Consider the following 26,878-nt stretch of genomic DNA (forward strand, 5'->3'; position numbering starts at 1 on the left):
GTCTTGGCATCTCAAAATCACCCACTGCACAGTGCGTTGATTAAGAGCTTGTGCTCTGAAGTCCTTTCTGGGTGTGAATCCCAGTTCTGCAACTTTCATACTGCATTAATTCAGGCAATTTGCCTAAATGCTCTTCTGTGCCTCAGTTTCCCCATCTGTTCAAGTGACAGGATGCTGCCTGTGCTTTCAACAGGGCCTGGCACTTAGAAGCATGGGCTCAAAAAGAATTGAACACTCAGTAAATGCTAGGTATCAGTACGCCTAAAACAATGAATATTTGGTAAATCATGGAAATATGGGTGTTTTAAGAATGATTTCACACTGTACAAAATTCCCGGGAATTGCAATACTATTCCAGTTCATTGGTGTCACATTTTCTATAACCTCAAATATCCAGAATAGAGTTATAAAATCTGAGAAAAGAGGAGGCCCACTGTCTAAAGTTCTTAACAGGAGTCCACGTTGCCCCCTCCGAGGGATATCTGGCAATATTTGCAGTCATTTTTGGCTGTCACAACTCGGGGAGGTGTGTGCAACTGGCAACTAACAGATGGAAGCCAGGGATGCTGCTAAACATTCTACAATGCACAGGACAGCAGCACCTCACAAAGAGCTGCCCGTCCCAAAATGTCAATCATGCAGAGCTTAAGAATGCCAGCTTATGGGCTAAGCAGGTAAGAAAGAGCTGCCCCACAGCCCAGGGTGTTCATCCCTACAGGACCACGAAAGCTTGGAGCAGCTGTCCTCGGGTCATTCGCCAAAGTCTACTGACTGGTACCTGACATTCAATTCACAGTTCCCGTTTTTGCCAGTCTGAATAGTTTGCTTCTGCTGCCAATCTCAGTTCTTCCTGAGCACCCCAGACAGTCAATTAAACGTAATAAGGTGTCAGGAGATTGAAGAGCCCTTCCTGAAGCTGAGTCTTTGGGAAATGACAGCCACCTCTGCAAAATCAATTATACATTTATAAAGCAAGCATCTGGGAGAATTCAATGAAAGAGGAGGTACCAGCCCCAGAGATGTCACCAAATTACACCAGAATGCCAAAAATGGTATCAGTAAAATGTCCGCTACTGTAGGATGTGCTCCACAAAAATGAGGCAGAACACCAAAAAGAGGAAGATATCAGACCCAGAAAAAAAGGGTTCCGACATAGGAGGGACTTCTCAGAATGATGGTGAAGAAGTCCCGAGATACTAGTGATGTAAAAGACCCAGAAAGCAACCTATTCAGAATACAGCAGGTCAAAGGGATCCTGAAAGAATGTCTACAGAAACACAAAAAAAACAAAAGTCAGACTGAACATCATTGAACAGATCTGACCTTACAGAAAGTTATACTGAAGGGTATTTTACAGACCCAGACTATTGCAGGGTGTGGGGAGATGTTTTTAAAAACATGAGCAGTTCCAGGAAAACAAAAAGTTGTCAAGAAATTAGATAAAAGAAACGATTTCTTGGCTCAAAACTACAATAATTCTTGGCTCAATAGTAAGCAATATTTATAGTCATAACAATGAAAACCTCAAATGTAAATTTATCCAAAATCTGAGATGCGACTTGACTGGAAAGATTAAAGAGGGGTAAAGGAGTGATTTTAAAAATGAGCTGAAATTCTCATCTTCCGTAATAAGAATTCAAAAGATAAAGTCCCAAATTTATATAAACCAGTACATATCAATATGTGCATATTATTTAGAAATCAAGATTTAAATGTCCAAAGAAACAATTTAAAAGAGTTGGAAGTAGTTGCCCCATTCACAGCATTCAGGGGCAGTCAGGGGGTGGGGTGGAACGTGGAATGCCTCAACAGGAACTACTGTTTTGTTTTTGTTTTTTACAACTTTACTAGGAATAACTGACAGATACAATTGTATATATTTAAAGTGTACAACATGATGATTTGATATGCATATACATTATGGAATGATTACCAAGATCAAGATAATTAATGCAGCCATCACCTCTGGTGTTAACTCACTTTTTTGTCTGTGCGGTGAGAATGCTTAAGATTTAACTCTCAATAACTTTCAAGTATTATACAATACTGTATTATTAACTATAATCACCATGCTATATGTTACATCCTTTGAACTTATTCTTCTTATAACTGAAAATGTATACCCTTTAACCTACATCTCCCCATTTCCCCTCCTGCTCAGCCCGTGGCAACCACCATTCTATTGTTTGTTATAATCCTTTAATGCTTTGATTTCTTTAACTACTTGCTCATAAAACTGATTAAAATAAATTTTAATTTTAATGAGGAAAGGAAAGGAGATACACAGATATAAATAATAACCGATATACAACCTACTTTTAAAATTATTCTTGACTAGGCACTCTGATCTGAAGTGCCAATGAAACTAGACGAAGCACAAAGAAAAGAAAAAAAAAAAGGCAAGCTGCAAACCCTCTGAAAAAAATGCCTCTGCACCTCTAGCTTGTGCGGAGGTTGGTGTCTTCAGTGGAGTCTCCTATTGCAGGGGGACCTTCAAGATGGCAGAGAAGTAAGACGTAGAGATCACCTTCCTCTCTACAAATACAGCAAAAATACATCTACATGTGAACAACTCCTACAGAACACCTACTGAACGCTGGCAGAAGGCCTCAGACTTCCCAAAAGGCAAGAAAATCCCCACTTACCTGCCATGTGGCTGACAAGGTCTTGGTGCTCTCGCCTGGTGTCAAGCCTGAGCCTCCGAGGTGGGAGAGCCGAGTTCAGGACATTTAACCACCAGAGGCCTCCCAGCCCTACATAATATCAATCACTGAGAGCTCTCCCAGAGATCTCCATCTCAATGCTAAGACCCAGCTCTACCCAACGGCCAACAAGCACCACTGTTGGATGTCCCATGCCAAACAACTAGCAAGACAGGAACACAGCCCCACCCATAAGCAGAGAGGCTGCCTAAAATCATACTAAGTTCACAGACACCCCAAAACACACCGCCGGACATGGCCCTGCCCACCAGAAAGACAAGATCCAGACCCACCCACCAGAACACAGGCACCAGTCCCCTCCAACAGGAAACCTACACAAGCCACTGAACCAACCTCACCCACTGAGGGCAGACACCAAAAACAAAAGAAACTACAAACCTGCAGCCTGCAAAAAGGAGACCCCAAACAAAGTAAGATAAACAAAATGAGAAGACAGAGAAATATGCAGCAGATGAAGGAACAAGGTAAAAACCCACCAGACCAAACACATGAAGAGGAAATAGGCAGTCTACCTGAAAAAGAGTTCAGAGTAATGACAGTAAAGATGATCCAGAATCTTGTTAGTAGAATGGAGAAAATACAAGAAACGTTTAACAAGGACCTAGAAGAACTAAAGAGCAAACAATGATGAACAACAAAATAAATGAAATTAAAAATACTCTAGAAGGAATCAATAGCAGAATAACTGAGGCAGAAGAACGGATAAGTGACCTGGAAGATAAAACAGTGGAAATAACTACCACAGAGCAGAATAAAGAAAAAAGAATGAAAACAATTGAGGACAGTCACAGAGACCTCTGGGACAACATTAAATGCACCATTTTAGGGGTCCCAGAAAAAGGAGAGAAAAAGAAACGGTCTGAGAAAATATTTGAAGAGATCATAGTTGAACACTTCCCTAACGTGGGAAAGGAAATAATCAATCAAGTCGAGCAAGTGCAGAGGGTCCCCTACAGGATAAATCCAAGGAGAAACACACCAAGACACATATTAATCAAACTACCAAAAATTAAATACAAAGGAAAAATATTAAAAGCAGTGAGGGAAAAGCAACAAATAACATACAAGGGAATTCCCATAAGGTTAACAGCTGATCTTTCAGCAGAAACTCTGCAAGCCAGAAGGGAGTGGCAGGACATATTTAAAGTGATGAAAGGGAAAAACCTATAACCAAGATTACTCTACCCAGCAAGGATCTCATCCAGATTTGACGGAGAAATTAAAACCTTTACAGACAAGCAAAAATTAAGACAATTCAGCACCACCAAACCAGCTTTACAACAAATGCTACAGGAACTCCCCTAGGCAGGAAATACAAGAGAAGGAAAAGACCTACAAAACAAACCCAAAACAATTAAGAAAATGGTCATAGGAACATACATATCGATAATTACCTTAAATGTAAATGGATTAAATGCTCTAACCAAAAGACACAGACTGGCTGAATGGAAACAAAAACAAGACCCATATGTATGCTGTCTACAAGAGACCCACTTCAGACCTAGGGACACATACAGACTGAAAGTGAGGGGATGGAAAAAGATAGTCCATGCAAATGGAAACAAAAAAATATCTGGAGTAGCAATTGTCATATCAGACAAAATAGACTTTAAAATAAAGACTATTACAAGACACAAAGAAAGACACTACATAGTGATCAAGGGTTCAATCAGAGAAGAAGATATAACAATTGTAAATATTTATGCACCCAACATAGGAGCACCTCAATACATAAGGCAAATGCTAACAGCCATAAAAGGGGAAATCGACAGTAACACAATCATAGTAGGGGACTTTAACACCCCACTGTCACCAATGGACAGATCATCCAAAATGAAAATAAATAAGGAAATACAAGCTTTAAATGACACATTAGACTACATGGACTTAATTGATATTTACAGGACATTCCATTCAAAAACAACAGAATACATTTTCTTCTCAAGTGCTCATGGAAAATTCTCCAGGATAGACCCTATTTTGGGTCACAAATCAAGCCTTGGTAAATTTAAGAAAATTGAAATCGTATCAAGTATCTTTTCCAACCACAACACTATAAGAATACATATCAATTACAGGAAAAAAATTTAGAAAATACAAACACATGGAGGCTAAACAATACTCTACTAAATAACCAACAGATCACTGAAGAAATGAAAGAGGAAATCAAAAAATACCTAAAAACAAATGTCAATGAAAAAGCGATGACCCAAAACATACGGGATGCAGCAAAAGCAGTTCTAAGAGGGAAGCTTATAGCAATAGAATCCTACCTCAAGAAGCAAGAAAAATCCCAAATAAACAACCTAAACTTACACCTAAAGCAATTAGAGAAAGAAGAAGAACAACAAAAAAAAAACCCCAAAGTTAGCAGAAGGAAGGAAATCATAAAGATCAGATCAGAAATAAATGAAAAAGAAATGAACAAAACAATAGCAAAGATCAATAAAACTAAGAGCTGGTTCTTTGAGAACATAAACAAAATTGATAAACCATTAGCCAGATTCATCAAGAAAAAAAGGGAGAAGACTCAAATCAACAGAATTAGAAATGAAAAAGGAGAAGTAACAGCTACACTGAAGAAATACACAGGATCATGAGAGATGACTACAAGCAACTATATGCCAATAAAATGGACAACCTGAAAGAAATGGACAAACTATTAGAAAAGCACAACGCTCCAAGACTGGACCAGGAAGAAATAGAAAATATAAGCAGACCAATCACAAGCACTGAAACTGAAACTGTGATTAAAAATCTTCCAACAAACAAAAGCCCAGGACCAGATGCCTTCACATGCAAATTTTATCAACCATTTAGAGAAGAGCTAACAACTGTTCTTCTCAAACTCTTCCACAATACAGCAGAGGGAGGAACACTCCCAAACTCATCTATGAGGCCACCATCATCCTGATACCAAAACCAGACAAAGATGTCACAAAAAGAAGAGAAAACTACAGGCCAATATCACTGATGAACATAGATGCAAAAATCCTCAACAAAATACTAGCAAACAAAGCACATTAAAAGGATCATACACCATGATCAAGTGGGGTTTATCCCAGGAATGCAAGGATCCTTCAATATACACAAATCAATCAGTGTGATACAGTATATTAACAAATTGAAGGAGAAAAGCCATATGATCATCTCAATAGGTGGAGAAAAAGCTTTTGACAAAACTCAACACCCATTTATGATAAAATCTCTCCAGAAAGCAGGCATAGCGGGAACCGTCCTCAACATAATAAAGGCCATATATGACAAAACCACAGCCAACATCTTTCCCAATGGTGAAAAACTGAAACCATTTCCTCTAAGATCAGGAACAAGACAAGGTTGTCCACTCTCACCACTATTATTCAACATAGTTTGGGAAGTTTTAGCCACGGCAATAGGAGAAGAAAAAGAAATAAAAGGAATCCAAATATGAAAAGAAGTAAAACTGTCACTGTTTGCAGATGACATGATGCTATACATAGAGGATCCTAAAGATGCTACCAGAAAACTACTAGAGTTAATCAATGAATTTGGTAAAGTAGCAGGATACAAAATTAATACACAGAAATCTCTTGCATTCTTATACACTAATGATGAAAAATCTGAAAGAGAAATTAAGAAAACACTCCCATTTACCATTGCAACAAAAAGAATAAAATACCTAGGAATAAACCTACCTAAGGAGACAAAAGACCTGTGTGCAGAAAACTATAAGACACTGATGAAATAAATTAAAGATGATACAAACAGATGGAGAGATATACCATGTTCTTGGATTGGAAGAATCAACATTGTGAAAATGACTATACTACCCAAAGCAATCTACAGATTCAATGCAATCCCTATAAAACTACCAATGGCATTTTTCACAGAACTAGAAGAAAAAATTGCACAATTTGTATAAAAACACAAAAGACCTTGAATAGTGAAAGCAATCTTGAGAAAGAAAAATGGAGCTGGAGGATTCAGGTTCCTGGACTTCAAACTATACTACAAAGCTACAGTAATCAAGACAGTATGGTACTGGCACAAAAACAGAAATATAGATCAATGGAACAAGATAGAAAGCCCAGAGATAAACCCACTCATGTATGGTCACCTTATCTTTGATAAAGGAGGCAAGAACACACAATTGAGAAAAAACAGCCTCTTTAATAAGTGGTGCTGGGAAAACTGGACAGCTACACGTAAAAGAATGAAATTAGAACACTTCCTAACACCACACACAAAAATAAACTCAAAATGGATTAAAGACCTAAATGGTAAGGCCAGACATCATCAAACTCTTAGAGGAAAACATAGGCAGAACACTCTATGACATAAATCACAGCAAGATCCTTTTTGACCCACCTCCTAGAGAAATGGAAATAAAAACAAAAATAAACAAATGGGATCTAATGAAACTTAAAAGCTTTTGCACAGCAAATGAAACCATAAACAAGATGAAAAGACAACCCTCAGAATGGGAGAAAATATTTGCAAGCAAAGCAACTGACAAAGGATTAATCTCCAAAATATACAAGCAGCTCATGCAGCTCAATATCAGAGAAACAAACAACCCAATCCAAAAATGGGCAGAAGACCTAAACAGACATTTCTCCAAAGAAAATATACAGATTACAGCAAACACATGAAAGGATGCTCAACATCACTAATCATTAGAGAAATGCAAATCAAAACTACAATAAGGTATCACCTCACACCAGTCAGAATGGCCATCAACAAAAAAATCTACAAACAATAAATGTTGGAGAGGGTGTGGAGAAAAGGGAACCCTCTTGCACTGTTGGTGGGAATGTAAATTGATACAGCCACTATGGAGAACAGTATGGACGTTCCTTAAAAAACTAAAAATAGAACTGAACTACCATACGACCCAGCAATCCCACTATTGGGCATATACCCTGAGAAAACCATAATTCAAAAAGAGTCATGTACCACAATGTTCATTGCAGCTCTATTTACAATAGCCAGGACATGGAAGCAACCTACATGTCCATCGATAGATGAATGGATAAAGGAGATGTGACACATATATACAATGTAATATTACTCAGCCATAAAAAGAAACGAAATTGAGTTATTTGTAGTGAGGTGGATGGACCTAGAGTCTGTCATACAGAGTGAAGTAAATCAGAAAGAGAAAAACAAATACCATATGCTAACATATATATATGGAATCTAAAAAAAAAAAAAAAAAAAGGTCCTGATGAACCTAGGGGCAGGACAGAAATAAAGACCGAGAGGTAGAGAATGGACTTGAGGACATGGGGAGGGGGAAGGATAAGCTGGGACAAAGTAAGAGAGTGGCATGGACATATATACACTACAAAATGTAAAATAGCTAGTGGGAAGCAGCTGCATAGCACAGGGGGATCAGCTCCGTGCTTTGTGACCACCTAGAGGGGTGGGATAGGGAGGGTGGGAGGGAGACACAAGAGGGAAGGGATATGGGGATATATGTATATGTATAGCTGATTCACTTTGTTATACAGCAGAAACTAACACACTATTGTAAAGCAATTATACTCCAATAAAGATGTTTAAAAATAAATAAATAAAATAAAATTATTCTTTAATTATCCAGGTGTCTACGCAGCACCTACTATGTTCTAGGCGTTATGCAAAATGCTTTGCTTTATGGCACATATAGAAGACTGCGAATCTCAAAGTCACTCTGCTGCTGTGAAATCATTGATCTCCATTGTACATATTTCATGATCATGGGCTGCCTCTATACAGAAACATCTGGAAGCAAATTAAAAAGTTATATCCAAGTGAATGTAACTAGTTAGTGATTCCAGGATAATTAAAACAGCTGCCTGCCACTTTGCAAAATAGCCTAGTGCTATTTGGACAAAAACAGAAAAAAGTAATAGTTATTTTTAAATACTTTTGAGAAAAAAATATTAGAAGCAGAGGCTGAAACGTCATAGTTACCGACGAGTTAGCTCCTTTGGAGGCAGTGGTTACCTAAAAATGTTAGATGTGACATCTGATTATTATAGGTAAGTAACTAATCTCCCATAAAAGGCCATAACGTGGTCTGAATACCTACCTTCAGTAAACCTCTGTGATAAACCCATAAAATTACCTGGGTGCAAATCAGCTGATCCTTCTGCAAATTAGCAGAGCTCCCTGCTAGTTCAGGCCTTAGTCACCAGTAAAGTTGGTTAAAAAGAAACAATCATTGTTTTTGAAGCCATTTTGTAAACCCCAAACCAATTTTTAAAAATTTTCTTGCACTGGCTAAGGAAACCAATAAACATCTAGAGTATGAAATTAAAAACATTTAAAAGTAAAATCTATTAGGGAATTCCCTGGTGGTCCAGTGGTTAGGACCTTGTGCTTTCACTGCTGATGCCCTGGGTTTCCTGGATTGGTTTTCCTGTTTTCTCATTTTATATAAATGAAACTTTCTGTAGCTACTCTTTTGTGCCTGGCTTCTTCCACTCAATATGAAATCTGTGAGATTCATCCATATTACTGCAGGTAACAGTAACTTACTCCTTTTCACTGTTGTATAGTATTCCACTGTGTGCCTATACAAATGACTTATCCATTGTAGTGGTGATGGACATGTGGATTATTACTATTTGGGGGTATCATGAATAATAATGCTATGAACCTACCTGTACATGTCATTTGTACACATATGAATGCATTTCTTTTAGGCATAAGAGTGAATTTGTTAGATTAACAGGTATGAGAATGTTGAGCTTCAGCAGATACTGCCAAAGAGATTCCCAAAGTGGCTGTGCTATTTCACAATCCCAGCACTGTATAAAAATTTCTATTGCTCCACATCTTTGCCCACACCTGATATTGTCCTTTTTCTTTTTTTTGAATTTTTGAATTTTATTTTATTTTTTTATACAGCAGGTTCTTATTAGTCATCAATTTTATACACATTAGTGTATACATGTCAATCCCAATCACCCAATTCATCACACCACCATCCCTACCCCCCCGCAGCTTTCCCCCCTTGGTGTCCATACGTTTTTTTCTCTACATCTGTGTCTCAACTTCTGCCCTGCAAACCGGTTCACCTGTACCATTTTTCTAGGTTCCACATACATCCGTTAATATACGATATTTGTTTTTCTCCTTCTGACTTACTTCACCCTGTATGACAGTCTCTAGACCCATCCACGTCTCAACAAATGACCCAATTTCGTTCCTTTTTATGGCTGAATAATATTCCATTGTATACATGTACCACTTCTTCTTTACCCATTCATCTGTCAATGTGCATTTAGGTTGCTTCCATGACCTGGATATTGTAAATAGAGCTGCAATGAACATTGTGGTACATGACTCTTTTTGAATTATGGTTTTCTCTGGGTATATGCCCAGTAGTAGGATTACTGGATCATATGGTAATTCTATTTTTAGTTTTTTAAGGAACGTTCATACTGTTCTCCATAGTGGCTGTATCAATTTACATTCCCACCAACAGTGCAAGAGGGTTCCCTTTTCTCCACACCCTCTCCAGCATTTGTTGTTTGTAGATTTTCTGATGATGCCCATTCTAACTGGTGTGAGGTGATACCTCATTGTAGTTTTGATTTGCATTTCTCTAATAATTACTGATGTTGAGCAGCTTTTCATGTGCTTCCTGGCCATCTGTATGTCTTCTTTGGAGAAATGTCTATTTAGGTCTTCTGCCCATTTTTGAATTGGGTTGTTTGTTTCTTTAACATTGAGCTGCATGAGCTGTTTATACATTTTGGAGATTAATCCTTTGTCCGTTGATTTGTTTGCAAATATTTTCTCCCATTCTGAGGGTTGTCTTTTCGTCTTGTTTATGGTTTATGGTTTATGGTTTCCTTTGCTGTGCAAAATCTTTAAAGTTTCATTAGGTCCCATTTGTTTATTTTTGGTTTTATTTCCATAACTCTAGGAGGTGGATCAAAAAAGATCTTGCTGTGATTTATGTCAAAGAGTGTTCTTCCTATGTTTTCCTCTAAGAGTTTTATAGTGTCCGGTCTTACATTTAGGTCTCAAATCCATTTTGGGTTTATTTTTGTGTGTGGTGTTAGGGAGTGTTCTAATTTCATTCCTTTACATGTAGCTGTCCAGTTTTCCCAGCACCACTTATTGAAGAGACTGTCTTTTCTCCATTGTATATGCTTGCCTCTTTTGTCATAGAATAGTTGACCAACTATTGGGTTTATCTCTGGGCTTTCTATCTTGTTCCATTGATCTATGTTTCTGTTTTTGTGCCAGTACCATATTGTCTTGATTACTGTAGCTTTGTAGTATAGTCTGAAGTCAGGGAGTCTGATTCCTCCCACTCCGTTTTTTTCCCTCAAGAGTGCTTTGGCTATTCGGGGTCTTTTGTGTCTCCATACAAATTTTAAGATATTTTGTTCTAGTTCCATAAAAAATGCCATTGGTAATTTGACAGGGATTGCATTGAATCTGTAGATTGCTTTGGGTAGTATAGTCATTTTCACAATATTGATTCTTCCAATCCAGGAACATGGTATATCTCTCCACCTGTTTGTATCATCTTTAATTTATTTTATCAGTGTCTTATAGTTTTCTGCATACATACAAAAGACAAAAGGTCTTTTGTCTCCTTAGGTAGGTTTATCCCTAGGTATTTTATTCTTTTTGTTGCAATGGTAAATGCGAATGTTTCCTTAATCTCTCTTTCAGACTTTTCATCTTTAGTGTATAGGAATGCAAGAGATTTCTGTGCATTAATTTTGTATCCTGCAACTTTACCAAATTCATTGATTGGCTCTAGTAGTATTCTGGTGGCATTTTTAGGATTCCCTATGTATAGTATCATGTCATCTGCAGTGACAGTTTGTCTCTTGTAACATTCTTTATTTTAAAGTCTATTTTATCTGATTTAAAGTCTATTTTATCTGTAGTATTGCTACTCCAGCTTTCTTTTGATTTCCATTTGCATGGAATATCTTTTTCCATCCCCTCACTTTCAGTCTGTATGTGTCCCTAGGTCTGAAGTGGGACTCTTGTAGACAGCATATATATGGGTCTTGCTTTTGTATCCATTCAGCAAGCCTGTGTCTTTTGGTTGGAGCATTTAATCCATTCACGTTTAAGGTAATTATCGATATTTATGTTCCTATGACCATTTTCTTAATTGTTTTGGGTTTGTTTTTGCAGGTCCTTTTCTTCTCTTGTGTTTCCCACTTAGAGAAGTTCCTTTAGCATTTGTTGCAGAGCTGGTTTGGTGGTGCTGAATTCTCTTAGCTTTTGCTTGTCTGTAAAGCTTTTGATTTCTCCATTGAATCTGAATGAGATCCTTGCTGGGTAGAGTAATCTTGGTTGTACATTCTTCCCTTTCATCACTTTAAGTATATCATGCCACTCCCTTCTGGCTTGCAGAGTTTCTGCTGAGAAATCAGCTGTTAACCTTATGGGAGTTCCCTTGCATGTTATTTGTCATTTTTCCCTTGCTGCTTTCAATAATTTTTCTTTGGCTTTAATTTTTGCCAATTTGATTACTATGTGTCTCGGCGTGTTTCTCCTTGGGTTTATCCTGAATGGGACTCGCTGCGCTTCCTGGACTTGGGTGGCTATTTCTTTTCCCATGTTAGAGAAGTTTTCAACTATAATCTCTTCAAATATTTTCTCTGGTCCTTTCTCTCTCTCTTCTCCTTCTGGAACCACTATAATGTGAATGTTGTTGTGTTTTATGTTGTCCCAGAGGTTTCTTAGGCTGTCTTCATTTCTCTTCATTCTTTTTTCCTTATTCTGTTCCACAGCAGTGAATTCCACCATTCTGTCTTCCAGGTCACTTATCCATTCTTCTGCCTCAGTTATTCTGCTATTGATTCCTTCTAGTGTAGTTTTCATTTCAGTTATTGTATTGTTCATCTCGTTTGTAATTCTTCTAGGTCTTTGTTAAACATTTCTTGCATCTTCACGATCTTTGCCTCCATTCTTTTTCCGAGGTCCAGGATCATCTTCACTATCATTATTCTGAATTCTTTTTCTGGAAGGTTGCCTATCTCCACTTCATTTAGTTGTTTTTCTGGGGTTTTATCTTGTTCCTTCATCTGGTACATAGTCCTCTGCCTTTTCACCTTGTCTATCTTTCTGTGAATGTGGTTTTTGTTCCACAGGCTGCAGGATTGTAGTTCTTCTTGCTTCTGCTCTGATATTGTCCTTTTTTAAAAAGCCATCCTAGTGTCTATCACACCTCGTTGTGATTTTAATCTGTATTTACTTGATGACTAATGATAAAGAGCACTTTTTACTATGTTTATTGGCCATGATATTGCTCCATAACCATAGCAGGGCTCCAGCATGCTGGCTTTGCTTTAGTTCCTCAAATATATCATATTCTCTCCACCACAGGGCCTTTGCACACACTGTTCTGTTCAACCTGGAATTCTCTCCTATCCCCTCTGCCAACTCTTCATCTGATAAACTCTTAACTTCTAATCCTGCTTCACATCTTGTAGCCCATCCCCAGGAAAGCCTTCCAGATTTCTAGATTGAGGCAGGTTTGTTGGGCATAGCAAACCATGGTGTTATGGGTTGGATTATGTCCTCCAAAAAGATATGTTCAAGCCCTAATCCCTGGAACCTCAGAATGTGAATTTATTTGGGAATAGGGTTGTTGCAGATGAAATTAGTTAGGCAATGATAAGGGCCCTAAACCCAATGACTGGTGTCCTTATAAGAAGGGGAAATCTGGATACAGAGACAGACATACAGAGAGGAAAGATGATGTAGGAGCACACAGGGAGACCGCCCATGACCACAGAGCCAGAGACTAGAGCGATGCCACTACAAGCCAAGGAACATCCTGGGCCGCATGGGGGCCAGAAGCTGGAAGAGGCAAGGAAGGATCCTTTCCTCGCAGCCTCAGAGGGAGCGCAGACCTACAAGCACTTTGATTTCACACTTCCAGCCTCTGAATTGTGAGAGAATAAATTCCTGTTGCTTTAAGCTGCCCAGTTTGTGACACTTTGCTATGGAGGCCCCAGGAAACTAATGCACCTGGTCCTCTCCTTCTGCGTATGCATTACAGGTTGTAATTGGGCATTCACCTGTGAGATTTTTTAAAAAAATAATTTCATTTCCCCATTACATTATCCAAGGCCAAAAAAACATCGGAGGAGGCATCCTTGACTCCTCTTTTTCTCACACCCTCTTCCAAACTTCATCCACTTCATCAGAAAAGCCTACTTTCAAAATATCCAACATCCAACCACTTCTCACCACCTCCACACTCCCGTCTTGGCCGGAGCCAGCACCACCTCTTGTCCGGGATGCTGAGATCACCCCCTGCCACACCAGCCTTCTGCTGCTCCTTGGTAACTGGTAATGCCTGGCCTGCTGTCGGCGCAGGACACTCAGGCCACTCCCACTGCCCAGATGCTCCTCGCACAGCTACTTGAGCCCCTGCTGATCCTTAAGCACAGATATTACCTCCCAAAAGCCCAGACCTTGATCACTTTTAACTATAACCTGCCCCTTCCCCACAGCCGGCCCTCCTGACCCCACTGTCGGCTACAGGTTTGGTTTTCTTCTCTCCGTCACACTTATCACCTTCTAACATTCTATAAAAATTTTTATTACTTTTCTTGCTTTTATGTGCCTCCCTCCCTCTAGACCGTAAGCTCTCAGATGGCAAGGATCTCTGTCTGTTTTGGTCACTGAGGCATCCCAAGCATGTAGCACAGGGCCCAGTACACAGGAGGTCCTCCAGAAACATTCGCTAAAAGATCAGGGACTGTTTCTGGTTTTGCTCATCGTCTCCCCAGGACTTGTGATTTTTAGTGTCTGCCTAGCACCAATAAGGTCCCCAGGAGGTGGGGTTTTTAACGAAATGAATGAATACAAGAAAGAATCTGTTCTGATCTTTCTTTCCCTCCTCCCTTCCTGTCTTTCATACTCTCCCCGCACAAGTCTTCCCTGCTTGTGCAGTGTGTGCTGTGTCCGCTGGAGCCCTAGCTCAGAATGACCTGCACCCCTGACTCTTAACTGTACACGTCCAGGAGACAGTCTGGCTGGCCTGCGTGTGGCTGGGCAGACAGCCCAGAGGGCCCATCCCCATGAGGCACCATTTGAGAAGGCACAGTTGGGTTGTGCCAACTGAATGGACACGAGGTCCCACGGGGGTGACTGCTGACACCCCTCAGACTTCTCTGGGTCTTGCCAGGATGTGGGCCTGGAAGGTACTAGGTGATGCAGAAGCCAGTGGTCAAGGAGATGAGTCAGAAGGTGGGGTGCTGGGGGAAACCACAAGCTAGTGAACACACTGAACCTTCTCGTGGGCACCTGAGATGCACCAAAAGGAGCACGGAAAACCCTATGGCCGGAAAAGTTCAATCTGAGCCTCAGCTCTGCACTTACTGGCTGTCGGGTTAGGGCAGGTCAGTCAGCCTCTGACTTCAATTCCTTTTCTCTAAACCAGAGTTTCCCTCTGAGTATGCTGAAGATGAAATGAAATATTAACTTAATGAAATTTAGTAAAATAGTAAAGAAAAATCCACATGGCAAGCAGAACGGAGTCCACTTCTGCACCAGGGAGTCGGTGCTTCCAGAATGGCCTGGGATCCAAAGGTCAGGCGTCTCTGTTACTCGGGGCTCCCCTGTCCTCGTTGCCCTGCTCTGTTCCTAGTTATCACACTCGCGCTTCACGATGCTTCCAAGAATGAGGCCAGTACATCAACCTCATTATGGCAAATTCTCACTTTGAACTTTCCGAAAGTCATGATTTAAAATACTCAGTCCTGCTATTCCCATAGAGATCCTAATACCTCAAATTCCAACATCTTGGCATCCAAGCACTGTGTCCCAGACTGTTTCTTGAAGCCAGATGTGGAATGAAATCCCTTTATCGGAAACGAGCACAACATTCCTTGATTTGGAAACTATCCCCACTGTGATGATTTCTGCCTCTGCAGAGCCCGGCACATAAACAGCCCCCAGTGAGGGCTTGTCGAGTCACAGCAAGGGTTTGTACAGCCAGAAAGAAATGGGAGGCTGACAGGCAGAGACATGGGATGGTGTGAAGGAACAGACAGGCTTTGGGGTCAGAAGACCTCGGGTGTAGATGATTCCAGCAACAGGCAGGAGCGGGGGAGAGCGGGGTGACGCCTGAGAAAACCGTGCTGCCCTGGGTGGTCCCCATACTCTTCCCGCCCAGATAAACGTGGGGCACCAGGTGTCTCAGGGCCAAAGGGGACAAGGGGACAGATGTGTGGGATGTGCCCATGCTCGTGAACTTCGACATCAGGATAAAACTTGGTTCAATGCTCTATAACCGACTCCCTGTGGGTATATCTGAAGCCACGGGCGTTGGTCATCTTCATGGCTTACACCTCATGTCAGGTAAAAAGATGATCAGGTCATTGGCAGTGGGTTCTAATATCAGCACCCGGGTGCTCTGTGGAATTTATTGAATGGAATGACTTACAAGAGGAGCTCTGTTTCGTCCCAGTGGTGCTGAGAAATGGTTCAGACAGATGCAATTATAACCAGACATTTCCTCATCAAAGAGGGGTCACACACGTGAGACAGGTCGTGGGTCACAGAGAGTCAAATAATGGTGACCAGGCATTGCAAAGACATCTGCATGTGTTAATGCCCCATGTATTTTCTTGCAACCTCAAAACACCAGCTCTTTCTTTAAAACTCTGATCAGAGGGCTTCCCTGGTGGCGCAGTGGTTGAGAGTCCGCCTGCCGATGCAGGGGACGCGGGTTCGTGCCCCGGTCCGGGAAGATCCCACATGCCGCGGAGCGGCTGGGCCCGTGAGCCATGGCCACTGAGCCTGCGCGTCCGGAGCCTGTGCCCCGCAACGGGAGAGGCCACAACAGTGAGAGGCCCGCGTACCACAGAAACAAACAAACAAAATCTCTGATCAGAATGTCAACTCTCTTACATTCCCGATGATAGGCAGCAATCACGGTGACATCCTGAGGTCCGGCCAGGCTCTCAGTATTTCATTTCTTCCGATCACATGTCAGGCTTATACTTACCATAACTTTAGAGTCTTAAGAATGAAATCGAAACCCAGCCCTTTGAAATGGCGAGTGCTGCTATAAGCTGCTCAAGCTTTGCAGCTAAGAGAGCGTCCACCATCACAACGGTGGTGGGATAAATCACCCAGAGAGTAGCGCTGTCTCTGACTCCACCTTGCTGAGTTTATGAGCCATGGAAAATCTCTCAGGGTCCTTAGAGGATTCTGCTGGGACAGGAGAGGTGAGGAGCTGCCAGTAAATGACCCACCTGAATACAGGAGTACCTCCTAAAACCAATCAAAGGCAAACGCTCCAAGTGTGATTTTAGAGGTCATTACTGAAACTTTCTCTCTGAGACCTCGAATGTTCATTTCCAAGCTGCCTGTGATTGGTCCCAGAGCAGAAGAAGCCAATGATCGTTTCTAAATGCGATCACAGCCTCACAAGTGAGTTAGTATAAAAGGATCCTGGGCACACTGGAAGAATCGTCCTAGGTGAGAGAACCAACCTTTGCTACCCTGCTGAACTGGATCTCTCCCTTGAATTCCTGAAGATCTCTCTTGTGCCAGTGTACCAATGAAACGTAAACCAGGGCTTCTCCTCCAAGCCAATATTATTAAATTGACACAAGCAAAACTCCACTTGCAAAAAAGAGAAGTTATAAGTTGAGTTATAAGGTGCTTTTAGTCTTTCAAAGTCTTATGCTTAAAATGAGGACAAAAGAATGCTACAGACCGAATACTTGTGTCCCCTCGGTATTCATAGGTTGAAACCTAATCTCCAAGGTGATGGTATTAGGACGTGGGGCCTTTGGGAGGTGGTTAGGTTACGATGGTGGAGCCCTCTTGAATGAGATTAATGCTCTTATAAAAGAGACCCCGCAGAGCTCCCTCACCCCTTCCACCACGTGAGGACAAAGGAGAAGACAGTCGTCTATGAACCAGGAAGCAGGCCCTCCCTCACCAGACTCCGAATCGGCCGGCACCTTGATCTTGGACTTTCCAGCCACCAGAACTGTGAGAAATAAATCTGTGTTGCTCCTAAGCCACCCAGTCTAAGGCATTCTTTTATAGCATCCCGCAATGGACTAACACCGAGACAGGTGTTTCTGCTACAACGTGGCAAATGCAGTTCAGTAAACGCTCATCGTCTGCAAAATCTTGCACTTATAAAATCCAAGTTCACAGGAAAAATAAGGTTCAAAATCTACGCAGCTCTGTAATCAGAACAAAAACAACAATCAATTCCAAAAACCATCACTACTGGTAAGGAGACACGTTCAATTGATTTAAAACAATTTTTTTTTTTTTTTTTTGTGGTACGTGGGCCTCTCACTGCTGTGGCCTCTCCCGTTGCGGGGCACAGGCTCCGGACACGCAGGCTCAGCGGCCATGGCTCACGGGCCCAGCCGCTCTGCGGCATGTGGGATCCTCCCAGACCGGGGCACGAACCCGCGTCCCCTGCATCGGCAGGCGGACTCTCAACCACTGCACCACCAGGGAAGCCCTGATTTAAAACAATTTTTTAAATACAGCTATAATGATAGAATTTGACCTTAAAAAACCACAGTTAAAGCAGTATGTTGGAAAGGGGTGTAAGGAAGAATGGAAGCTGCTGGGTTGTGAGCAAATGGGCAAAGGACCTGAGCGGTAAGCGTCCTAGGACAGGGTACATGGCCACCCTGAGCCAGAGCACCGCAGAGTGACGAGCACCATGGACAGGACCGAGTTCTTCCGAGGCTTCTGCCCGCAGCTGTGTTGATGGTCCCTGGGGTCAGGGCTGCCGCCTGGTCCCGCAAAACACTGACGTACTGGCAAAAATGGTACATGAACCAACCCTACTTCTGTGCCACAATGACATCATCCCATACTTGCCAATCACACATGAGCAAATTTGCAATAACACAACACCAAGACGTCCAACCTGCCTGCACCAACCCCATCCACTTTGGGGACACTTCAAGGCAGCCACGGTGCCCTTCGCATTGCACAGCTCCCCAGGAGCACCTATGAGGCACATACATATGTGCAGACACAGTGCTGACACAGTGTGGGAATCTCAGAAAAACAAGATTCACACGACCTGGGGAGGGTGACCCATGAGTAAATCAATGTGAGATAAACGTCAGAAAAGAGGCTTGCACATGGTTTAATAATCATCCGGAGATGCCTAGAACACTTTAGCTGTTGGTTGGGACAGTTTTATGGGGTCGTTTGGAGCAACAGCTCCAGGTTTAAAGCAGCTTGGAGTCACATCCTGCCTCTCCTGGGAAATCTTAACAAAGTTACTCTACCGATCCATGCAGCTGTTTTCTCTAAGACAGAAGTAATAATAATAATAGTCCTTGTCTCACGCCAAGGAATAAATGAAATAATGCAGGTAAAGCACTCAGCACAGCACCAGTGACTATCAGAGCTGCTTCCAGCGCTCCTTCTGCTGGAGACTGAGGCATCTGGAGGAAGGGGAATAAACAGGAGCTTTTCTTCTTGGCTCTGTAAGGGCCGTGCAGTTCCGGTACATAAAGGGCACTTTGCAATGGTCAGGTGAGTGAATGGATTTTAATGGGCATGAAGGTGGCATTTGAGAATTGCTGAGGATGACTCTCTTTCTTCCTCCTTTTGATCCTCACATTCCGAGAAGTTAGCAAAGGTGAGCATCTTGCCTAAAGCCTCTCAGCTCGTTAGCAGGAGGACCAGGGAGTAGGCCGAGCCTGAGTTCTGGGTGGACCACAATCATGCCTGCAGAGCCTGACCAGCAAAGGGCTGGACTGACCTCGCTCACATCCTACACTAAATGCATTTAAATATGGTTTCTAATTCCATTAGCTTGGCAAGCCTACCAAATACTCAGATGTGAGACAAGGCGTAGTGATGTTTAAACTGCATTCAAACTGCATGTGTGGGAAGATGCATTTTGGGGCACCTGTGGCAGTGGAATCACGCTTCACATGGCACCAGTTCTGGAAAGTGGGACCCACCAAAGGGTGTCTGTCCTTAAAGCTACCGAACACTTTAAGCAGAGGAGTGAGAAATTCCAGTAAATGTTTTAAAATTACAAATCATCTAATTTCACTGCTTAAGGAATCCTGTGAGCGCTTGGGACTCCCATGTTTCTGATGAGGAAACTAAGGCTCAGAGACGTGAGATAATTGTTCCAAAAGTCCCCAAACCTAGATGTGTCAAGGTCAAGGTCTGAACTCAGTCTGCCTGACTGGACTGCATGCGGCGTGTCCACTCTGCCCGTGGGTTTCCCAACTGGAAGCACATGATCCCCATCCTCTGCCCCCGCCCCACATGTTTAGGACTAACTGGGCCTCTCCATTTCTGACCAGAAGTGTGGGTAAATGTGAACACTTCCTCTTTCATAAAGGATAACTTCATTTCTAGAGAAAGAATCCAAGGCATCGGATGACAGATCCACTAAGTAATGCAGGAAGCAGGCCTGTAGACATTTGGATGTAGCCCTGCTCAGGTCTGACTTTATTTACTTGGAGGACTGCAGCCCATGACAGATGCTAGAGGCACTCGGATTATTAGCAGGTACTCCTGTCTGCACTTTGAGAGTGCATCCTCTGGTAAAACAGTGTCCAGCTGTACACGTCCAAATGTTTCTTAACAGCTGTTATTAAAAAGGAAGAAGAACAAATATTTTTAAACCAACTTTAGATTTCATGAAAGTTTGTTCTGAAAACGTTCTACCTGAATTCTTCTGAACTGAAAAGTGGTTATGGTTGAGTGGTTTGAAAGTCTATTTGATGCGGTCGAGAGGAGGGAAGAGATGCTTGGAGTCGGAGCTCTGCTCAGATGTCCCCCTGCTGGGCCCAGGGGCTCCCTGGGAAGGGGTCTCATCCACTCTTGTCCAGTTCTCAGCACGGCAGCTGCCCGTAGCACGTTTACAGTGACAGCTGGGGGAATGAGTTGTCAGCTCTGCCGCTTAGAAGCTGTGAGCCTTGAGTGCAGCCTTGACGACTCCACATCATGTGCATGAAAGGACTACCTTCCTCCCCGGAGGCTTGCTGAGACGGCACATGTGCCAAAGGGCTTGGAAACCACACAGTTATGGATCAGGTGGGGAAAGAAACTAAAATATTAGGGAACCACACTCTTGGAGAACCACATAGGATGGCATGGGATCAAACGCCAACCTGAGAAGGGGTAGATCAGCTGGAACCAGAGCAGGAGGGAAAAGGCACCCGAGATGCGTTGGCAGAAAAACAACCCCCTCCCCAACAAAGACGTCACGTGCTAATCCTAGAACCCGCGAGCCCTCGAAGTTACGTGACAAAGGGGAATGAAGGTTGCAGATGCAGTTAAGGCTGCTTGGGATGGGGAGATGGTCCCAGACTATCCAGGTGGGCTCAATGTACTCATAAGAGTCCTTAAAAGCAGAAGAGGGAGGCAGAAGAGAGAACCAGAGAGGTGGCAGCCTGAGAAGGTCTCAACCTGCCACCGCTGGCTTAGAAAAACAAGGAATGTGGGCGCCTCTAGAAGCTGGAACAGGGTAAGAAACAATTCTCCCTGAGAACCTCCAGAAAGAACACAGCCCTACCGACACCTCGACTGGAGCCCAACGAGCCGTCTATCCTCCAGAACTGTAAGAGGATGAACCTGGGCTGCATAAGTGGCTACATTTACGACAAGTTGTGAGAGAAGCACAAGGACGCGATGTCACGGCTGAACCAGGGTTTACACTGCTTGGGCAAAGTGGAGGGAGGGGACGTTGCAGGCCGGGGACCTGCTTGGGAAAAGGCCTGCAGCCAGGAAGCGCACGGTGCAAGGAGGGAGCCTGGAGGAGCCCACCTTCCAGGAGCAGGACCTTGACAGCACCGAGGGCCAAGGTTATGGAGGCCTTTGAGCCTCCGGGAGGGAGGCCAGACACGATGAGCACCACTAAGGGTTTGACCTGGCGGAACACAACGGAAGGAGCCACAGAACAACCTGGAAGAAGCAAGTGTGGCAGAGGTGAGAAGCATCAGCAGGGAGGCAAGAGAGGACAAAGGTCACTGCCGGCCCATGGCCGCAGCTGTCCAGCCTTCTCTCCCGCCCTTTGCTCACAGATCAATCACATGGAGGTGACCTGATCTGGGCCCAGGAAGCAGCAGCATCCTTTTTACTAACTAGTCTCTGGAGAAGACACGTATCCTGAGTCTCAGGGCTCATTCTCTAAAATGCGGATTCTGCAGCAAGGCCCTCCCCATCGTGAGAATTAGAGCTAATTCGTGTTAAATGCCAGACACGGAGCCTGCCCCGAGCTCAGTGAACCATCGCTGTGTCTGTGGCCAGAGCAACTAGCCCTGCAGTCAGAATCCTTCCCACGGCGCCGGCGCCTGTACCTGGATGTTGAGTCTCCCCCGATGCGCCCCCAGGCCGTAGCGCTTCGAAGTGGACGCGTGGAGCTGGAAGTCTGTGATTTTTAAGGTTTCCAGACCAAGAGGCGGGCAACCTGGAAAGGACAACGCTTATTAAAAACAAGGACAGATGTTGACAGAAACGAACTTCTGGTTTCCTAAATCTGGCCACGTGCTTCTCCGTCTTTCCCCTGAGCTCCCGCTCAGCACTGCAGCCCCACTCACTGGTATGCACAGCGTTTCCGGACCAACGCTGTCGATTCAACTGTTGACATTATGCCAGTTTTCCTTCTTGTCGGCATTTCCTTTCTGCGTGTTTTTGCCCTGATGTTCCTTCTGTCTGATGCTGTCCATGCTACTGTCTGAGGCTGTTTCCAATTAAGGATCCTTCCGCAGTGTGACTCAGCCAGGGAGAGTTATTGGTTAGAAATTTCAGAACGATTCCATGGCTGAGCTCTGCAAATCAATCAGAACTTGTTGATTTTGCTTCAGCAACCCTTGCCTTTGTATTGTGAATACTAATGAGCAGAGCAACAGAAAAACACAGACAAACAAACAAACAAACCTATTGTCTTCCATTCCTGGCAAAACTGGTAATTTTGAGAATGGCTACTCCACGCAGTTTTATCTAAGCTGCCCCTGGAATAAGATGCTGGCACTTGGGCAGGCCCTTGGCCATCATCCCAATCCAGCCCATCGTCCCTACGGATAAGAGCTTTAACGGCAGCCCTGGGGCCGGATCCCAGGCCTCCTGACTCCTGGGCTGCTACTCTCACCACCCACCCTACCGTGGGGCTGGAAATCTCCAAGTGATGCTACCTTCTTCAAATCTGGCCCTGGAGAAAGAAAACAAACACTCGGGAGGAGAAGTGAACAAAATATACTTCTGTGAAAAATCCCTAGTGTAACAGAAGCCAATTTTAAAAGCCCTGTGGGTCACTGCTGAGATGGAAGTGCCCCTGGGGATCCCTGGGATCCCTGGGGACGTGAGCATGTCTGTCCAGCCACAACAAACCCCTGCAGGGAAAAAGCCCTTCTGGTCCTGGGAGGCTGGAGGAGGTGGCGGAACAGTGCCCGCAGGGCATGCTCTGCGGGCACCAGGTAGGAAGTCTGTCCAGGTGCTGCAGCCAGAGGAATTCAGACCTGCCACGACCTGAGACGCCATCAAGTCCTCCCCTTGAGTTCTCAGAAGAGGAAACCGAGGCCCCGAGACTTGAGGTGAACCGCCCGAGGCGTCCCTGCCAGCGGCAGAGCCACGCCTCAGATCCCGGTCTCCAGACTCTCAGCTCCGGGCTTTCAAACGATGCCACGCTCTCCCCTGCCCACATCTGCCGGGAGGCTGCCTGTACTAGCACAGGGAAGCAGAGGCACTGGTGCCCAGCATGGTAAAGAGCACAAGAGAGGAGGTGACAGTTCCACTGGCACCGGCCTGATGCTGCCCCAGGATTCGGAAGCCTTCAGGTGGCCTCGTGATCATTCTCAAGATTTTTGGCAGGTCTACTCAATGTCCAAAATAAAGCTGCCTCTCCTCCTTGGACTCACCCGCAATGTAGAACAATACCACATGGGAAAGAAAATGACACAGGGTGATTAAGAAACCAGGCCAGCTCTCGAGGCCACCTCTTGGTCCTTGAGGGGACACCTGCAGAACTTCACTCAGCTGCGGCCTGGACTTTGACACAGTGGGGGACTGCTGCTACCAGAGCCCCAAAGGCTGTAAGCCTAACAAAACCCACAGAATGAATCAGCCGTCTCAAGGAAACCTCCGTATCTTCAAAACGGGAACTCCAGAAGGGCAGAGGGGATAGGAAGCAGACGAGCGGCCCCCTCCCAGCCACGATTCCTGCCTTGTCCATGGCTTCCAGGAGATAAGAGACAATCACAGTAACACGAGGCTTCTCACTGGCAACTCCTGCATCCAAGGGCTGAGGGGAAGGAATGAGAATCTAGAACCCACTCTCTGTCAACAGTCAAAAGGACATCTTCAGTCAATGCTTAGAAAATGTACCCCACTCCCATCATAACCTCAGATTCTTGCTGAAAATACTGCTGGACTAATGTACCAGACACACACACACACACACACCCCACATGGGACGTAAGAGCTGAGGGCTCTGTGCAGTGACTCGCCCCAAGAGAGCCCAGTGCGCTCTACCTGCCAAAGAACTCCAAAAGCAATGCTAAGTTGAAGCAAGAAGCTAGAATTCCTTTGGTTTTACATTCTCAAAGATACATCCGGCCCCTGTCCAGAGAGCAGTCAGTCATGATACCATCTCCCAACAGGCAGGACTTTTCTCCATCTTTAGAAAATATTACTCAGGAAGACAGGGGTGCTGCACTCGAGGATCAAATAAATGGAGGAGACACAAGTGTTTCAAAGCTTAATTTAAATCTCCACAATCAGAAAGTCAAAAGGCCAGGCAGAGTGATGGCATCATTACTGGAGCGTGATATGTTGGTATTATAATCAAGATTATAATGTCAATTGAGGAGATAATTACTAGGTTGAAAGAGTGCTTGAAGTCAATGGGAAGCTCATTCCCAGCTCTTCACCCCTCCCCTGTGTTCTGAGTCCCCAGCCAGGCTGCACTGAGGTAGTAGCTCTGGCAGTAACTCAGCCAGGACATAGCTCCTGGGCCAAGTTGTTCCAGTGGCAGCCCCTGAACAGCCCTCGAGGCAGCTCCCTGTTCCTCCTCCAAAAACAAACAAAACCCTTTATCATCAAATCACATTTTTGCTTTTTCTAAGAGGAAAAAGACTCTAATCCTGAGAAGCATGTGGGTGAGGAGAACATGAAAAAAAATGTGTGAAAAGAACACTTCAGGAAAATATTAATTAGAGATGGGAGATGTGTCATAATCTGGGGGAAAGAGTGACAGTCGTCAAAGATGACTCGACTTTCCTCTTCCAGGCAGCGTGGCTCCTGAGAACACCCTGTGCTGAACGGGGCACTGCTTCCCAGGCCTGAGCTCTGGGGACCCTCTGCCTCATTCCACACCTCCCCTTCGACAAGTGCACACAGGCACACACACGTTTAACTAAATCTGTCCCTGGCTAAAATTCTCTGCATTGCAGCCACTTTACAAAATGGACAGTAGCACTATGGCAATATATTTATTATTCTCACCACCATCAATTACCACATGTGCATGCCAGCTCTGTAACAAATCAGGAGTGCTCATGGCATTTCATTTTGTGACCTATAAGTTACGGAGCACAGTCAGACTAGAATACCCTCAATGCCCTAAATCTGTCTGCAGGCGAGGCTGTTATGAGAGTCAAGAGAATCATTTTAAAAGGTTTGGGGAGCAATGAAAGCAACTACCATGAGCCAGACCCTCTGAAGACACTTTGTCATTTAATCTTCACAAGAACCGTGAGAGATGGGCATTACCATCCCCATTTTACACGTAAACAAGGACTCAAAGAGGCTTACACAGAGTTAAGCAGCTCCTAAGTATCTGAGTTAGAATTTGAAAATCAAGTGTGACAATAAATCCCAGGCACAGTCTTTACGCCACCTCCCTTGGACTTGAAAACTCAACAGTGTGGTACAAATGCAAGTTGCATGGTGGCATTTGGGGTCACAGGGAAGACAGGAAGTGAGACTGGGACGGGGGTCACCAGTTGGCAGAGGGGAGCTCAGAGTCCAAGGTCTTCTGGCCTGCTGTGAAGTCTGCTGGAAACAGAGCAAAGGATTCTCCATAGACCTCGAGAGCACTGCCAGGGGCAAGCTCACAGCCATCCTGAACTTTTGCTTTCATGGTCGCCTATAAACCGAATAAGTCTTAGAACATTCTTTCCTACGCCTTTCTGAACTTGACATTCCCTTGGATCAGTGAGAGTGTGAGGGCCCTTCCTGGTGCACTGGAGAGTGTTTGCAGTGGCTCTTTGCCCGTCTCAGAAGTCACTGGCTTCCCAGAGGGCACACCTCCCTTGGGGTCTTGCAAAGGAGCTAATCCCAGCCTTATCTAATCACCCCTGGAAAGCTCCTCCCTCACTTCTGGACTCCTTCAGGCAGCAGTTCTCACCCTGACCCAACATCAGATTCTTCTGGAGAGAAAAAAAAAAAAAATGCCTAGACCCCCTCCCCAGAGACTCTGATCCATGGGACTGCAGAGGGGCCCAGGCCCTAGTCTAAGGCTCCCAAGTGAATCTTCTGAGTCCCTGGTTGGCTGGTGTCCCTTACCTGTAATGCTACAGAAACTCGGGATTCTCTTTCCCAGGCCCCAGGGCGTCAAGCAGAGGAAACTCTCAGGGAGCTGGGTATCAGCCCACGCAGGTGGAAGCCACTCATGCCTGGAGCCTGCCAGACCCTCGTGTAATCTAGAAGCTCCGACCTCAGATCAGTGGTGGCCTCACATGCAAAGCCTCCAGAGACTTTGTCCCTCAACACCCACCCCTCTCATCCTACCCACCCCAACCTAAGAAAAGTACAGACCACACTGTGAATGTCCCAGGGCAGCAACCATGAGTTCTCATCATTGAAGTCCCAAAGCCCAAATCGGTGTTTCCCGCGTGAATGAATGAATGAATTTGTAATACAATCCAATATAACTAATAATCACTATGTCTGCATCGTCATGGAAAAATTAAGTCTGTTCTTTACATATCGCTTATAAAGCCAAAAAAGGAATAATTGGTTCAAAACAGCGCTTCTCAAACCTCAATCCCTTGCTTATCATCTCCATGAATTTTTCCAGGCACTATTGCTTAATTGATTACTCTTACTTAATTTTTATTTAAGTCAAGTAATTTCAATGGAAATATGTTAATGTCAAAAGAAATCTTATTACTAGAAGATAACATAGAAAAATATATTCATGATCTTGGGGTAGGTTAAAAAAAAGT

At 43.9% G+C, this 26,878-nt stretch overlaps 1 protein-coding gene across 2 annotated transcripts in view; it reads right to left on the reverse strand.

Annotated features, from left to right (window-relative positions):
- Positions 1–26,878, reverse strand: part of CPXM2 (carboxypeptidase X, M14 family member 2) — a 123,339-nt gene that overhangs the window by 72,559 nt on the left and 23,902 nt on the right. For both annotated transcript variants that reach the window (XM_089898312.1, XM_022568514.3), the window contains one exon: positions 22,013–22,122. In XM_089898312.1, the coding sequence (XP_089754438.1) occupies positions 22,013–22,122 (110 nt within the window). The remainder of the gene's footprint in view (positions 1–22,012; positions 22,123–26,878) is intronic.

Source organism: Delphinapterus leucas, chromosome 16, assembly GCF_059928025.1.
Source record: "Delphinapterus leucas isolate spDelLeu-1000000601 "Yukka" chromosome 16, BTC_Dleu_Yukka2, whole genome shotgun sequence".
Taxonomy (NCBI): Eukaryota; Metazoa; Chordata; class Mammalia; order Artiodactyla; family Monodontidae; genus Delphinapterus; species Delphinapterus leucas.